The following is a 17,621-nucleotide window of genomic DNA, read 5'->3' on the forward strand; positions in this document are numbered from 1 at the left end:
TACCAATGTGGTGTTAATCATGGACATGTTATAACCAAAATTATGACTGAAATCAGTGTCAGAAAGTAACACTAAAGGCTTGAGTGATGCAGAATCCCATGTTTATTAGACAGTCTTTAAGAAAGGTAGTATTGCTTTGCTTTGCACATTGTCTGTATCCAGTGTTGGAAAAGAGGCGGTCCAAATTCTAGTCAGAACTTTGAGGGAGTTTTTTTTGTATGTACACAAACTGTCCTTCAAGTTTATCTTGTACAATTGCAGAGGAAGAGGGAAGTGGTCATATAGTACAGATTCAGATGTATTGCTCATATGCGCACAATAGACGTCATCATCCATATAACACTCATACAAAAGTCCTCCTGTCCTGAGACAAATGGGTCATCCTTTTTTTTTTCTAAGTGCTTAGTCAACCATGAAACCATTTTTTAATCCCATCTGTCAGGTCAACAGTTTACCCAAAGCACTTTTCAGGTCTAACTACAGGGGGGTTGGGTTAGGCCATCTGATTAGACCCCAAATCCTGGTAAATATTGTCCATCAATCACATACAAAACAACTCAAACACTAATGTAGACATCTGCAAACTATAACTCCATTTTAATTAAAATTAGAAAATGAAAAGAAAGTAAATGTAAGCATGTAGGGAATCTACCAAAAACTAAGGACAAACAACAGTCTGAAACGAAAACGCAAATGTTCATATTATTCATATGACATTATTTATGCCTTGATATAAAACACAGCATAGCTAGTGTGAACCTACACAGGCTGTAACTTGACACATATTCGATTCTATCTCATCCAGTGTGCTACCATTTCCATTTGGCAACTGCTCTCATTGGGTGATCTCTGAATTGCTGCGGCAAATGTGCATATGTTATCGATTTGAAACGCAGTATAATATAACTACTAAGAGGAATGATCTTTTCTGAGACCCCCACCCCAGATTCCCCCATAACGTGAGAAGAAAGGTGAGAGCGCGATGTGACAGAGAGAGGAGAAAATCTTCACATTACGACCCCTCTCCTACATTAGATAGGACTTGGCACAATTAAAATACCCTCTTCTCACCCTATGCGTCTCCTTGTCCCCCTCCCTCAAGCTCTGATTTTTTTTTCTAAATCTTCTTCACTTTCTCCTGGGCAGATGTTAACTGCTCTCGTTCTGCTCGCCGGTGAGGAACAGCCTCAGTTCCATATCTTGAGGAAGCTGTCCCAGGATCCTGTGCAACACGCCATTCCATCTGCGGACACTCCGATACAGCTCACCCTGTTGTCGTGACCGGCCAGCACTCCTGGACCACAAAAAACACGATGTACGCTGAGCAACATACCACTGAAAATACCACTCAAATCACTCCATCCCATACGAGGCACTGGAGGTTTTAGATGCTTTAAAATCAACTGCTAAATCCACTTTATCATCTCCGTTTTCCACCAGTACTCACCCACTCTCTCAGATTTAAGTGTGTCCCAGATGTTGACGTTGAAGTCGTCGTAGCCAGCCAGCAACAGGCGTCCAGACAGGGACGGGGCCAGGGAGGTCACCCCGCACATGATGCTGGAGTCCTGGTAAGTGATGAGCTCCTGATCAGCTCGCAGGTCGTACAGCTTACAGGTGGCATCGTCCGACCCTGTTATCACTGCGTTACCGTTGGGGAAGAACTGAAAGAAAGAGATGTGATTAGGAACCCGGCCTCCTTTCACAACAAGACAGTCAGAGCGCTGATACAGAAGCGACCCTCACCCCAATTGCATTGATGTCACTCTCATGGCCTCCAAAGGTCTGTCTGCATGTGCCCTCCCTGATGTCCCACAGCTTGGCTGTGAAGTCACAAGCCCCTGAGATGAAAAACTTGAAGTCTGGGGACACGGCCAGGGACATGCAGTCTCCCTGATGTCCAGCAAAGATGGTCTTTTGGGTCCCTGTCTCAATGTCCCATAGTACGCTTGAAGGAGATGGACAAACGTAATGTTTATTTCTGCTTTTACTCCAAAGCAGGAAGTTGCGACATGCTTTTTGGTTCAATTCTCACCAAGTGCAGTCTCCAGAGCTGGTGATGATCTCACTGTCACTGAGGAAACGACAGCAGGACAGGTAACCTGGGCAAGCAAAGAAACATCACATGAGGAACCTCAAGACAATGGTGCAAGTGAACAAGAGGACATCCAACTCAGTCAAGTCCAGCAAAAGAGCAATTTATCCGGTCGTGTCATACCTGTGTGTGCCGCCAGCTCACGCATGACCTTGACGTTCCCATCCTTGCCTTTGAGGTTGTAGATGGAGCACATGTTGTCCAGACCACCACAAGCCACTAGGTTCCCCGAAGGTGCATAGGCACAAGTCATCACCCACGATGACTTGAGAGGGATGGCATTCACCTGGGGACATGTAGAAAAAGGTGAAACTCTTGTCTTCAACCACTGAAACCAAACAAACTTGAGTCACTGAAACACTTAAAGGCTCTTTCTGTTGTCTTTCTTTTTTAGAGGTTACATGGATATATGTGTATTGTTGCATGTTTGAGGGTGGATGTGCATGGCAAGGGTTAGGGCTCAGTTTCAGCTGGGAAAGCACATTCATGGCCTCACATGGTGAACATTAGCCTTCATCTTCCATTACTGTAAACATGATACGGCACTCCTTTGCTCTTTCCTACCTTGTTGGTTGTAATGCTGTCCCACACTATCAGTTTTCCATCTTGCGAGGCACTGACACACAGCTGGCTGGTGTGACAATGACAATAATTACAAACCAAAGGAGGAGACAGAGGGAGAAATAAGTGTCAGCTGAAACATTAACATCAGGCACAAGCTATGTTCCTCTCCAGTTAAAAATTAAGTGTGTCACAAATCTAATTTACCTATCAGAATTCCCTCTAGTATTTGTTGGCTAACCTCATGCTAATTTGGTTCAAAATTTAATAGAAATCAATCACATGTTGGCTGTGAAATAAACCAGCAGCTGTTCTCTCAATTTGTGCACAATATGCTGCATATCTACCTGGATTCAGCGCCCCAGTGCATAGCGTAGATCTTGGCAAGGTGACCCCTTAGTGTTTTCCTGGTCTTCATCTGGACACGACCCACGACGGCGATCCCAGCTGCTTGTTCTTGCAGTGTGGAGTCCTGCACTGCCTTACGAGCTGCCTGGGGACACAGACACAGGTAGTCAGGTTACTGCCAGATGTGGTTATCAGCAGCAAAGCAAAGCCACATAATGTCAGTTTCTTAGCTAACTAAAGGTGACATGGACGGGCCTACTGACAGTGATCTGGTCTTTGAGGCTGTCCGCCTCCTTCCGCAATTGCTCCATTTCACCCATGGTGTCGTTTGTTAGGCACTGTCACCAGTCAAGACAGGGAGATATGGCTGGAAAGCTGGTAATCCTGAAACGACATAACAGAATTTAGTTACGACATAATCAAGCTTTTATGTGTACAGCTTTCTTTCGACGAATTTAGTAAGACATAATTCAAGAAAGTAGACGTGATTCGTATTTAGTTTCTAGTCACAGCATTGCCCATACAAACACGTCTCCATTTTACCTGCGCCTACCTGAACGTTTTTAATAATCCCCAGCTCCAGTCTCCAAGTAATTCCTATTTTGCAAGTCAAACTGGCCCTCATCTACTTTGCAAACTTCCATAAACTCGCAGGAACACACGCAGAAACCCACAGAACACACCTACGCATGCATTCACGTAAGCGTGTGCGCACACACACACACACACACACACACACACACACACACACACACACACACACACACACACACACACACACAAGCACTGTATGAATATTCGAGGATAGCAACACAGAAAGTGTTTGTTCTTGAGAAGATGTGACACATGTTGAGCGCACACATCCTCACCCAGAATGTACACACAAACCAGTATGTCCTGTAATAATGTCATCAGCTCTCAGCCAGTCACCTCTCACTCCTCAACATATTCACAACAATGACAGGTGGGTTGTGCCATTTAACACTCCGATGAGCTCCCACCTAATGGTGATGGCTATTGAATTTGGTAATGCCGTGATTAAATGAGCAATGGTTACCTGTTGCCCAATCATCTAATGGACAAACTCGTACAGTGTGACAAATGCAATCAGGGCACAAGTGAAAAGGCAGAGTCACAGTCAACAGCTGACTTTACAGAAACAGAGCAGTTCAAAGAGACACGACACATGACACTGACTTCACAGCAAAGCAGCACAATATAACCAACCTGAACAACAACACCCTTGTCCTTCTACTGTACGCATGCAGATATTACAGACGACTTTTCTTTCTCGTGAAGAACCAGATGTCATGATGCCATTTCCTTTATCTTACCTTGAAAACTGATAGGAGGGAACACTTGCGTTGATCTTATCGTATGAGTCCCTGCAGCAATCTCTCTCTCTCTCTCTCTCTCTCTCTCTCTCTCTCTCTCTCTCTCTCTCTCACACTATTTGAATGGCTGTCCCTGTCAAAACACATGACCAAGTGGATTTGCCTCTAATTTGTTTGAAGTGAAAGGGAGAGGAAGGGAGCGAAGCAGGGAGTGACTCTGTAAAAGAGATTTGCTTTAATTGTTTGCCACTGGGCTTTATGCTTTATCTATCTGTAATGCTTGAAGTGAATGGAAGATGGTCTGAATCGTGTTAAAATGAAATTAGAGCACTGCTTCAGCCTTTATAGTACTACCAAACACCTCAGTAGCAACAATATGGGTGTCCAGCCTTAAACTGATGATAACTACATTGCCCCTGAAGTTGGTAACAGGGGATTTCAGGCCTTTGTTCCAGATGGGAAATTGCTTTGATAATGAGTGTTGTAATGAATGCTTGAGTGTTTTAGTCATGCTATTACCCTTTTGCCATTCTGTTCCTGGGACCCTGCCATTGTTCCATGTGATTAAATGAGTGCTAGGGTTTGCTGGATGGTGAAGTGCATTAACGCAGCCAGAGAGAAGAGGAGGGAGAGGGAGGGGAGGAAGGGAGGGCGGTGGAGGGTAAGAGGCGAGGCAGGAGAGTGAGTTTTAAATCCTACTGGCTGAGATTTTAAGGGAAGCCTTTTGAATCAAATCTGCTCTCATCCGATTACTGACTGCTCTTTGCATCTGGATAAGAGATGGAGAAAGGGATGGGGGGCAGATAGAGGGATGAGAATGAGGGAGGGGGCAGATGGAGGAGGTGGGACAGGATGCAGGGAGAGTTGTGAGAATGAGTGCCGGTGAAAGGTGTTTTTCGGCGGGCCTGGGCCTGTGAACTTGAGTCTGCTCTGCAGTTTGCATCTTTACCTCAGCTGACAGCTCCTGACCAACTACAGCTGAGCGCCTTGGATCCGCAGTCTGAGAATATGGCTCTAGTTTACTTGTTAAATTGGCAGCAGAGCGATGCTGTTTGTGTTGTAGCTCCTTATATTTACTAAAACACTAACCTCACATACAGCATCAATGCTAGACTTGGGAAATATTGACAATATACCCCATGAAATAAAATGCTCACAAATAAAACTTGTCTACCTGTTAGTATCTCTGGGAGTATAACGCTGTTGTGGGCAATGTTGTATATCAATGATCAGGACCCATTTTATGGTAATACTGGATTTTTATGGGATTCTTGCATTCAATGCGATGATGTACCTTCTTCTGTCAAGTACTTAAGATACTGGATTGGCCAAAAATGGACATACCTGTCTTGTGATTTTATCCATCATCACTTTCTCAATAGAGATTCCTCTATTATCACATATAAACCGATATCATTTTTTGTTCATATGGCCCACGTCTAGTCTAAACCAACCTTTCCTCTCTTCTTAAAAGCGCAGTCAGTGAATCTAAATTTGACACCACGCACGATACATCCACATGCTTAACATCGTTTTGTCATGCAGATTATGTCTGACAGTATTAAGAATCAGACAACAAAAGGTATTTGTGTTTGTCTGATTATCAATCCGTATGACAAAACCAGCATTGTATGCTGATCCCATGTAAATCCCTCTGTTGTGTGTGCCACAAACGCAAGACAAAAGGCATGTAAGTGCATTAAATGTCTGTTGATATAATTTTGAATGCCATCTCCATGTTTGATATCTAAATATTTGTTTTAACATACAGCCCAGATACTGTAAGATCATAAGTATATGATATTATAAGTGTCCTGCATAGCAAAAACAGGATCTTTTTCAATGAGTTAACTAATTGTCTGTAAGTGTATGTCAAAATTTTACTCCAAGCTTCAGGATTTTGCCAAATTATTAAAGGTGATAAATGACTTTTTAGTCTTGAACCCAATTCTTATCTGACCCTCTGAATCTGATCCATCCATCTGAGCAGCATGGCACAACTTCACAACTACCAAGAACAAATTATGTGCACAGCAACATATGACCATCAACTCACCAATTAGGAGACTCCTCTCAAGGTGTTTTGGCAGATCTCTAATCAGTCTTCCTCCAGCGGTCTCCCTCTGGTTGTTGTCATAAGTTCTGCCCGCCTGTTACCACACTTTCTCCCGCTCATTCACTTTTAGTATCACACACAGTCGGATATTCCTCCGTCACTCACTCTCTCCACTGCTCCTATGAGGAACAGATGAGGATTGGAGGGATGAAGGGAGATCAGTGATGAGGGGATAAACCCTGGGATGGACAGAAAGAGGGGTGGAGGCGGGGGAGTGTTGTGCGGCGGGGGTAAAAGAGACAGAAAGGGAGAGGAGACAGAGGGGGAAACCAAACAAGGTGCAGAGCGTGGGTACGGGGTCACAAGACATGAGCCGGGGTGAATCCGAATCAAAAACCAAGAGATGGAAATCATGGAGGGGAGGGGAAAGAAGATGGGAACATGGCTTTTTATGGTGCTGAAGTAGTCTTTAAAAGATCTGTGACTGGCAGGAGGGTTTGTGTTTTGTAAACCTGGGGTGAAGCTAATATTAGAAAGTTTATGAACAGAGAGGGAGAATGGCACAGCAGAGATCAGACAGAGTACAGCGGTGAGATGGAGAATAACTGATGGATCCAGGAGAGACGTCATCCTGGTTCATCATTAGCAGGCGAACAGCACCACTGGGCATGAACATATAGTGCAAGGACACGTGCTGCTATTACTTTCCATTGGACGACAGTCTCTGTCCTCTTTGCTCTCACTGTCAAAATACCATTTACCATTTTTGACCTAATGTCACACCTAAGGGTCTCTCTGTTGAGCCCAAGTGACCTTCTGACATGAAAGCGGCCTCGAAACTTAGAGATTCACCTTTTAATTTCCACCCTTGCCCCTTAGAGAATATGTACCTCACTGCCGTTTCGCATTATCTAACAAAAGCAAATCACCTGCTGGTTATGAAACAGCAGAGCTTGCACTCACTGTCATGAGATGGCACTTTCAGGCCAAAGGGTGGGTGGTTTTTCATTGGTAAGTTTGACTTGCCTTTTATGGACTCTCAGCGATTTGTTTTTACTCTCAAGTTTTCACATCGATCCTTTGACAGTAAGGTGAGCGAGTCAGCAACCTGTATAATGCGCGCTGTGTCAAGAATACAGAGTCGCATGCTGTGAACAAACATGGTGAGAAAAGCTATGAATATGTTAGTGAATGTGCCCATCTGGTGGTCCAAACATGTACAGTATACAAATATGCATATGGCTGACATTTGAGGTTGTTTGGTAAGCTGGAGTTAATTCTGCCTCCTGCCACATGATGTGTAGAAAAGCAACAAAAACACATTTAAATGAGATGAACCAGGGTCTGAATTCTCACTAGTGCCTGGGATGCTGCTGTAGCTGATAGTGACCTTTGACCTCCCTGTAGAAGAGGAGGCAAACATAAAGGAAAGTTCCCTACAAGGATCACATTGTTACTCTCTGTGGAAACCCTGAAGGGAAAAGATTCAGATGATTAAACGGTTTCACTGTGACGCTTCACAGTCAGGACTTCTTCTGTTAGTGCGCTTGCACACACGCTACAAAAAGCTTGTGTTGTGTGTGTTTTCTACTTCCTGGGTTTATTCTACAATTCAGTGTGGATAAGCACAGTTCTGCAGTTTAAAAGTGTTGACCTTTGCTCACTCAAGCACAGTGACGACAGAAGCAGACTGACTGAGCCGGCTGAGCTGACCCTGGATTTGGGAGATGGAGTTGGTGCACTGCGTGCTGTGAGATGGAGCATGAAACTGAGAGAAAACCAAAACCATGAAAAAAAAGGATTTGTTAGCAGGCGAACAGGCGCTGGCCAGGATAAAGAGACAGACAGAGAGTGTTATTTTGGGTTAGAACAATGATGTCTTGATCTTGCATTATCCCTAGTATAAAATCTTTTACTTATTACTTATTTTACTATTTGTAGCTTAAATAACTAGCATTGCTTTAGTGCATCTGGTATTTTTAAAGTCATTATCAGGAGAGTTTTTTGTCTGCTTTTTTCAGTCTATAAAGCCCAGCAAGGGTCTCTGAACCTTTAACCTCGTTTTGAATAAATGGGGTAAGTCGGCGGAGAAGGGTGGGGTGACCGGGTTAAATGACATATCAGTCAGTCACAAACAGCTACTGTGACACGAATGTTGGCTGAATGCACAAATTTTGATCCTCCTATTGAATCTCCTGTCATGATTACACCTAAATGTGATGTAAAGCACCACACAGGAAGCCCAGAGATCATCAGCAGACGCCCGATGAGTCGTTCGGGCCATAAATAGTTGGATAATTAATGCGTGGGAGTGCAATAGGTGATAATAGTGATCACGTCAACTACGCACTACACACAGCACTCAGTTCTAATGACAACAGGATGCTGTGATTTCAGTTTTATAACTACACTGTCGGGCCTTACATAATTTCTGCTAATCATATAAAATGTGGGAGGATGACATCATACAGCTGTAAATTTCATGCTTTTCTGCCAAGCGTGTAATTGGAGCAGTAGACAGCCGGGGCGCTTAGTGCGAGGATATCTACGATGCATTATATAGACGTGACACCTACTAAAGCGAAGATTAATGCAGACTTTTAGGGTACAGCACGGCTTCAGCGTGTGAGGGAGGGAAAAGGTTAAAACCAAGGCTCCATTAAACGTGCCTGCCGACCCAATTCTCCAGCAGCGGGGGGATTATAACACAGGGGGGAGTGAGAGTGTTAATATGGGCCATAAACAGTACTTGATTCGCTCCCTAATGCACTAGACCACAGCAGGGGAGGGGGGCTGAAAGGAGGCACTGGTTGTAATGGGAAGGATAAGATGGAAGTGGGTGGTCGAGTGTCACTCCACTGGACGTGAATGATTAAATGATCTCTCGCTGGATTACTATTCCATATTCTAAATGGGAGATTTTTTAAGCTTCATAAACAAATGCACTCATTTATGAGGGATTAACAGTAATCTCTCTATTTCTATCCTTTTCTCCCCCCTGTGCACCTCTCTCTGTTCCCTCCTCTCCTTCCTACTGCCTCAAACTGTAGTTTCTGATGTACTCTCTAATGTAACTACTTTTACGGTTTCCTGCTGCTGTTTAATCGCACATCTTTATCACATGCTTCTACTCTTAACAGACAGACAGCCTGAGAAAGTATTAACCCTCTATTTTTAATCACCAGGCTGCCACAGAGGGTGTGAGGCAATCACTTAATAGATTACACAGCCTTGCTTTAACTTTTCTGCCCCTTTTTGTCCTCTCTTTGTCTCTAATGCTCTCACACTCCCTCACTTGTGTCAATATGGTATAGAGCACTCGTGCAGCATTGGTTTAAGAGTCCACATTTATTTCCGCTTTTAATCTCTTCATTTTTAAAGGAGTGAAATCGGCCGGTGAAGCACAGATTGGACAGTGTTTCCCTTACTTACCTTCATCACATACAGTATGAACACAGCATGTAAGCAGCTTTACATGAAAAGGCAGCGAGATGAAGAGTGAATGTGCACATAAAAGCTGAAAAAACAAAACGTGTTCCTGGTTGGTGTAATGGTCCTGTTATGGGACTGAATGGAGGCAGATGAGGCTGTGATCCAGTTTGGCCGGTTCAGTCTGTCACCGTTGTTCAGGCTCTCACAGCTCATCTCTGCCCCCCGTCACCCGGCCTCTGCCTCTGCTCCTCTCCTTCGGCGCTTGGCTCCGAGCGTTGCGGGCGGCGCCCTCCGTCACCTCTCCGTCCTTTTTTACCACGCTCTGTCCATCTGCGGCCCACAAGGCCTCGGCCTCCTCTCGCTCCTGAGGGGGAGAAACAAAAGCACCACAATGACACAAAAGATATTGATTTATAAAGTTGATGTTTGGAAGTGACTGATTATATTTATTGTTCTTAAGAGTAGCCTTAATTTATATCTTTGTACTGTGCAATTATTCCAACACCAGTTATTTTTTCCCTATGTGGGATATTAGTGAGGAGGCTCCGGCAACAAAGTGGCTCTCCTCTAATAAAGTGAGATTATGTAGCTTTTACTTAAAACTGTGGGAAAATGGTCAGTATTAAAATGTAAGGTAAATGTAGCACAGGGAGAGAAGATGAATAAAGTCAACAAACTGACTCAATAATGTCAGTTATTAAGTACTATCTGCCTAAACTTAGCTAACATTAGCCGCCATGAGCTACGGATCATACCAGACACATAAGGCTGTGGCAGAAAAACCTCCACTGAACTGAGCATGGCTGTTTTATTCCTTGTGAATTCAACTTTTCGTTTTTAAGAACACAATATTCTCCTTTTAAAAGTTGCACTGACTGCATGATGCTAAAGTGCGTAAGTTACTGTAACTATTTCAAGATTAATTTTTGGTTTAACTAATAAATAGCCACTCTTTAGGCGAGCTCCTGGTATTTTTGTTATTTTTACAGTTTTTGCTCCAATATGACTGAGGCTATGTTTACACCTAGGGAAAATGCATATGTTTTCATGCCGTTTGGCCTCTCGTTAACACGCAAACTGAGTTTTTTTCATGGAAAACAATCATTTTTTAAAACAACATGCGACTGAAAATACTTGATGTCATGTGAGCGACCTATGTTTACACTCGCGGCCGTAGGCTTGGCATAGTTATGATAGCATTCAACGGCGTATTTATCCGGGTTCATGTACAGAACAACATTTTTAAAAACGATGTGTGCATGATGTTTGAAAACGGAGGGGCTAAAATATCCATTTTCCAAAATACCCTGCCATGTGTAAACTTAGGCTGAATGACTGAGCCTTTCCAGGATGCCCCTTTCATACCCAATCATGACACTTTCACCTGTTACCAGTTAAGCTGCTTTAAAACAGGTGTTCTTGGAACATTTAACAACTTTCCCAGTCTTTTGTTGCTCCTGTCCCAACTTGTTTGAAATGTATTGCTGCCATCAAATTCAGAATAAGCAGATATTTACAAAAATCAATGACTGATGAAGTGAAACATTTGTACTGTTCTCAATTGAGCACCTGTCAATCAGCGAGCTATGTTTAATTTAAGTTTCATGCAGTGTCCCAACTTTTTGGGAAACAGGGTCCTATGATTCTTTAACATCCTTGATTGACAAACTTATTCGGCTTCTGAATGATTCATCTTTTCCCACTCAGATATGTGATTAAGATTAAGGAAACTTCCATGACATGATCACAGAGCGGGCATTGTGAATGCCAAAACACTAAAACAACCACCAGATTTGCATTACGCTGCAGCTGGTCGTGTTACCCAACACCGTTGTCATAACACCAACAACATGACTGCAGGAAGCAGGTCCGACCTGAGGAGGAGGTCAGCTCCGCGTGTCGCCGTCATAATGCTCACCATGTCCCTGTAGAACTTCTCCTTTGTGAACCAGAGGGCCAGCGCGCACCGCCGGCCGCTGGTCACTGCAGTAACACCATGTGGATTTACCGGACCTGAGGAGAAACCCACCAGGCGACCGCAGCTGGGTTTTACTCGAGCCTGGAGACAAGGAGGAGGAGGGTTAGAGGCCACGAGGTCCAACAAAGCGGGGTTAAAACCATCACTAACTGAAGTGACTTATGGCTGAAAAGTGACTTACTGTTACTGTCTTGGCGTCCCTGTTAGTGAAGAACAACTCTCCTCCATCAAAGTTGTCATTCAGGTAAAGAATGGCACTGTGAGAGAAAAAAAAACAGTGCCAGTTAAGCTGTGAATTAAACTAAAGTCTCAATGCTTCTACTGAAACAAATACACTGGCGTAGTTTTACATATCATTACTGCTACAATCTCTCTTTTTGGCCGCTGGCTTTTTCCCTGCTGCTTGTTTTTGCGTACCTGAGGTCTCTGTGTATGAACGCTGGTGGCTCTCTCCAGCACTGCTTGGTCTCCGGCTCAAGGAGACAGTTGTCAACGTGGACGGGATGAGACAGGTCCAGCCTGCCCTTCTGGTCACCTAAGGGCAGAGGAGCAATTTTACTTCCCAAAAGAACAGAAAAGTCAGAAGACAGGGAAACACTGTAGCTGCAGCTCTTACAGAGATCAGCTCTGAGTGAAATGGATAACGCTGGCTTTACCTGCGACGGCGCTGCGGCAGACCAGGTGCGTGAAAGAAATGAAGAGTCCCGAGGGGCTCCTGAAGTAGGAGTGCAGCAGCACTCTCACTCTCTCGCCCAGCTCGTGTAACAGCCTGGCATCTGATTGGTTCACCAGGCTGTCCTGAGCCAACTGCAAAAGAAGTTAAGCCTATGTAAAAACAAACAAACCTCAACTTCATTAATTGTGTTCAAGCACGAGATCCCCACTGCTCACCAGGACAGCCTGATGCTCGGCTCTTTGATTAATTCACATGCAGTTAATTCATTCTGAGCGCAGGTTATTTTTCTGCTCCCGTCATCTCCTGCTCACCCACCTTCACAGCCCTGAGGACAGTCAGGCCTTCAAACGTCTCATGAGGCGTGTGCGGGGACCGCCGTCCCCGATAACCGTCTCCGGCAGATGCTGCGGCCTATCAGAGACGAGACGAAATGACGGGTGAGCGTGCTGCTGTTTCTGTCTGAGGAGGCCTGACACTTGGACAATCTGAACGTACTGCTGCTAAGTGCATTATTCTGCCACACTCCTTCTCAGTCATGACTCCGTCGAGCACTACGCGATTGGTCCCGTTCAGAAGACTGTCGTCCATGGTGATGGTCACACCCACCTGAGGGACCGACCCACCTGGAGAGGGGACAAATAAGACACGATGAGAGAGGAAACTGGTGAACTCTTAACCACCACGGACTGAAACAAGACGGCGATCTTACCTGCAAAAAATCCACTGTCGTCCACTTCCTCCTGCTGCTCTCCCTCCTTCATTTTCTCATTCATTTTCTCTTTTTCAGCTCTGAAAGGGAAACGCGAACAAACCTGAGTTGACTTCACATTACCTTTTACCAAATCTTGACACTGAAAGTCTTTCCCACCTCCAGACATCCCTCAGCGATTCAGGCACAACATCTTCTGGGGTCCACAGATCCTAAACGGAGAGCAATCGTTGAATTTGTGGAGACAGTTTTGCGGATCAAAACATTGTATATTTACCACTGCACTTACTGGGTCGATGAAAGTGAAGTCAAGGTTCTCCATGCCAAAATACAGCAGCTTCTTCTCCTGCAGAGAGCGACTGATGTATCTGACAATCTCCTGTGTGGCAAATACATGCAAACATGCAGTCAGCATGAGCAAAAGTAAGAAAAAGAAACAGAAATTTGCCATCTGAAATGAATAGACAGTAATTCCTCACATTTTATTTATATTTAAGTAAAAACATGAAGGGAACAACCACAGTCATGGTTTTAGTGTAATGGCCATTAGGTGGTACCTGAGAAGGCTGTGTGCCCTGCGACTCTGTGTCTCCCCCTAGTGTTTCAGAGTAGAGCTGCAGGTTGTCAAGGGAGTCCTTGTCAGAGGGGTAAAACAGGAGAAGAGAGCGGAGAGTCTGCACTGCTCCACTAATATCACCAGCTGTGGAGGAGCAGGGATGCAAAATAAGGAGAGGTGGGTTCAAAGTGAATAAGGTAAAGAAAAGTCAGGGGAAGATACACACCACACTGCATCATAACACTGAATATATAAAAGAAATCATCTCCAGTTTGACCTCCGAACTCTGACCTTTAAACTGTGCAATATGCAGATGCTCCAGCTGTGAGGGCAGGAAGTCCTCCTGAGCAGAAATCCTTCCCGGTCTTGTGGCTACCTGAGTCACACAGGACTGCCGACACGCGAGCAGGGAGAGGGAAAGAGCTACACAGAAAAAAGAGATGTAGTGACAGCTACTCCCTGTTGTATTTCTGCAGAAAAGTCGAGCTTCAGCCTTTGCTTTCCGTCTTTTTTACCTGCAGCCTTCTCAAACACGCCGTCAACGCTGTCCACTCCCCTGTCCTCGGGCAGCCGCTGGGACGCCACCTCACACTGCACCCTGCACTCATCTGTCTGCCGAAGCGTTTCATTCACACACGCTTTCCATTTCTCTGCTACTTGCACCCAGTCAGAGGAGGCCTCATACTGCACTGCAGAATCATACAGGACCTGGGTTTGAGGAAGAAGAAATAGAAGAAGATGCTGCTAAACTGGAATTGTTCTGCTCATTGTGGACACATCTTAAGAGATGAGTGCATGTGATTACATGGGCCATTTAAGCCTATTTTCAGACATGCCTAATCGTGTGTCAACAAGTCGTTCAGGCAGAGGACTTTAATAAGTAAAACCAGGTTTGGATAAGAGAAAGTGAAGGTGTGAGAGAGGAATTCAGCCCCTCAGGCCATGACAAAATATTAATAGTAGTGAACAAATAGTTTGTCTATGGAAGGCTAGAGTGGCTACTATCATATACTTTGTCTCTGTCTTCCTATTATTATTATTATTATTATTACAGGTCATTTCACATCCAGACAACGATACAAATCACGATATAGCACATTCTTGGTAAATTTGCGACTGCATTGGTTGGTTGGAGTCTCTCCCCTGTTCAGAATTACCTTGCTCTGTGTTAAGTTTACTCTCCTCCAGATTTGTTTGTGTTGCTTTCATGCAAATTTCCTGCCTGCATTCGTGCCGTGAGGAAGAACGCCAAGCACTGTCCAAATGACGAAAAATATGGCCTAACTGATAATAGAACATAATATGAAACAAGAGACGCTTTTCTGCTATCACACGATATACACTGTCATATCGCACAGCCCTAAAAACGTTATACTATATGATTTCTTGGTATGAAGATTTACCCATTGCAGCAGTCAATGTGCAAAATACGTCCTTATACTCCATTCCCCTCTAAGACATCACACGTCCCTCCTCACCCAGTGCTTCTCATTCTCAATCTCTCTGTCCTGGAAGGCCTCCTCAGTCACTCCCTCCATCCGTCTGTACTTCTCAATGTTGTTCCTCATCTCCAGGTGACTGGGGTTGGCCACAAAGTAGGTATGAGCTGCTGATGCCGCCTTCTGCAACTTTTCCAGCTGATGCACAGGAAGAGGAGAGTGTGAACGGCACACACGGACAAGAGTGCAGTGTGTAAGACTATCAGCAGTGATTAAGCAGAGAAATTCACAGTAATTAGTACGTCATAGATGTTTATAGCTCCTGAAGAATAGCTTACCTTGTAATATGTGACCTGCAGAAAGTTATAAGGGTTGCGGCTGCCGAATTCATACTCTATGTCAGTGGAAACAGGAAGCTGTCCTGCAGGTGTGACAGAGCGTCCAATACAGAACCTCAAACACTCAGCCTTCTGCTGCACCCAATCCAAGGCCCAGAGGTCCCACAGACTCCCCTTCTCAGAGTCTGACAACACACAAAACAAGAATCATTGTTCGGGGTGAAATACACAATCGGACGTTGTCCATCATTCACACAAAAGATAATAATGTCTAAATAATAAACACTGTTTGTTCATTGTGAACATTTGGAGCATTTGAAGCCTCTTCTGTTTGTTCTACTATGCATGCATAACAAGAGTTTAGAGGCTGCCAGTGACTTCATGGTAATCTAGATTCCCACCAGTAATCATCTTGGATCCAAAGTGGCTTGTTTGGCTAAATGCTCGGCCTACTGCTAGTAAAGAGTGAAGGCAAGCAGCTCATTTATTTAGCAACAATGGACATTGAACAAGGTCTCTGTGAATGTGCCACTGTCAGTGAAGAGGCTCATTTTCGACTGGTGCCCCTCAGCCATGTGTTAAATCAGCCATTAAAACAACAATAAAAGCTAAATGTGATAACTTAAGGCAAAAATGTTGTAATTTGTTTTTCCACAAATTTGTGAACATTTGAATAAATGTATCCATTGCATAAGTCAGCGGTTCCCAAATTGGTGTAGAGGCCCCCCAAGGGTCCCAAGATAAATGACACAGGTCACAATACAAAAGGGATTAAAATAGAAATACAGTTTTTCTGTGACACAAAATTATGTTTCATTTTTGTCCTTTCTTGGGAAACACTGATTAGTTTCACCTTTGACTTCAGGCCTCTTCTGAACTGTGCTGTGTTGACAGCTGGTGCACACACTCAAAGCCATAATATAAGGGGTCACAAGTAAACATGACTTCAGTTCAAGGCAGAGAGGCTGGGCACCACATGCATGGGCTGAAGCGAGGTGATGGACGTGAGGCATTACATTGAATTCACGTTACAGACTGTGTATAAGCTGCTGTACCGTCAGTGTGACTTTAATTCATTCATTGTTCATAAAGATCAAGTGATTACTGATAAATCACAGATGAACACGACCATAACAACACATTTGCCACGCCACTGACTGCATGTAAGAACACCAAATCTCTAACTGCATCTCAAAACACACAATATTTGATATGTGATCATTTACCCAGTTTGTCCAGAGCCTCTCTCCCTGCTACCACACAGTCATCATGACACTGTCTGCGGACTCTGAACAGCGAGTCCTTGGTCACGATGGATTTCTCCAGCAGCTCCGCAGCCTTTCCCCACTCGTCGCCAAAATATGCTCGTACTCCACTGTAATACAGAAAATCATATGGCTGCAGAAGGGACGAAACACTGGAGCTGCCGCCCGGGGTTGCTGAAGTGAAATGAAATGATGCGACGATAACAACATGAAACGCCACGTATACAGTGAAATAAGCAGAGTGCAGCGCCATGGTCCGAGAAACAAATCCTGCGGAGGAGACGGGAGAGTTGGGAGAAGAGGAGGGACTATGGAAACATTTCGGGAACGAAGGAGGAAAGTTTTCCCTCGTTTGAGGAAAGTAGGAGCTGTCGTTTAACGTGGTGTTTTAACTTCTGCTGCCTGTTAACGCCCCCGACTGACTGATAATTTCGCTTGTTTGAACAAATGTAAATGTAGCTTATTGACTTGTTCTGAGCTAATTAACGCGATGTGTTTCAACAGATTGTTACTCAGCAAGTCAACTTGCAGTACTTCTATGTAGCCACCAGAGGGAGCCATTGATTGAGTTCGACGGACGTTACCGTAAATATAGAAATATAAAATCTCTGAAATGAATCATCATTTGACTGGTGGACACGTAAATCACTGCTTACAAATTCACAGTTAACCACCACACGCAGACATGGATTTAAGCAGTAACTTAGCTTTGGTAGATGCGGTGTGAATATATATTCTCTGCATTGCAAAATTACGATATTCTACACATTACGGTAACGAGCCGCAGCCCATCGGCGTGCGGGCAACTGAGTTCGTTCGGCCTTCACTCAATAC

General features: G+C 44.3%; 2 protein-coding genes across 2 annotated transcripts; both read right to left on the bottom strand.

Annotated features, from left to right (window-relative positions):
- Positions 1-84: 84 nt before the first annotated feature.
- Positions 85-7,465, bottom strand: gnb3a (guanine nucleotide binding protein (G protein), beta polypeptide 3a). Its single transcript, XM_070965633.1, has 9 exons — positions 6,395-7,465; positions 3,268-3,388; positions 3,004-3,149; positions 2,660-2,726; positions 2,219-2,381; positions 2,036-2,102; positions 1,747-1,948; positions 1,448-1,664; positions 85-1,294 (listed from the first exon to the last, which is right to left on the bottom strand). The coding sequence occupies exons 2-9, from the start codon at positions 3,322-3,324 to the stop codon at positions 1,188-1,190; spliced, it is 1,026 nt and encodes a 341-aa protein (XP_070821734.1). The 5' UTR covers positions 3,325-3,388; positions 6,395-7,465; the 3' UTR covers positions 85-1,187.
- Positions 7,466-9,731: 2,266 nt separating this feature from the next.
- On the bottom strand, positions 9,732-17,618 carry p3h3 (prolyl 3-hydroxylase 3). The gene is made up of 16 exons (XM_070965632.1): positions 16,749-17,618; positions 15,523-15,707; positions 15,224-15,382; positions 14,261-14,453; positions 14,037-14,168; positions 13,747-13,889; positions 13,479-13,568; positions 13,349-13,401; positions 13,190-13,269; positions 12,976-13,103; positions 12,796-12,891; positions 12,461-12,611; positions 12,222-12,339; positions 11,986-12,061; positions 11,745-11,885; positions 9,732-10,190 (listed from the first exon to the last, which is right to left on the bottom strand). The coding sequence occupies exons 1-16, from the start codon at positions 17,038-17,040 to the stop codon at positions 10,029-10,031; spliced, it is 2,199 nt and encodes a 732-aa protein (XP_070821733.1). The 5' UTR covers positions 17,041-17,618; the 3' UTR covers positions 9,732-10,028.
- Between the last annotated feature and the right edge of the window lie 3 nt (positions 17,619-17,621).

The sequence above is a fragment of the Chaetodon trifascialis genome, chromosome 7 (genome assembly GCF_039877785.1).
Source record: "Chaetodon trifascialis isolate fChaTrf1 chromosome 7, fChaTrf1.hap1, whole genome shotgun sequence".
NCBI classification, from domain to species: Eukaryota; Metazoa; Chordata; class Actinopteri; order Chaetodontiformes; family Chaetodontidae; genus Chaetodon; species Chaetodon trifascialis.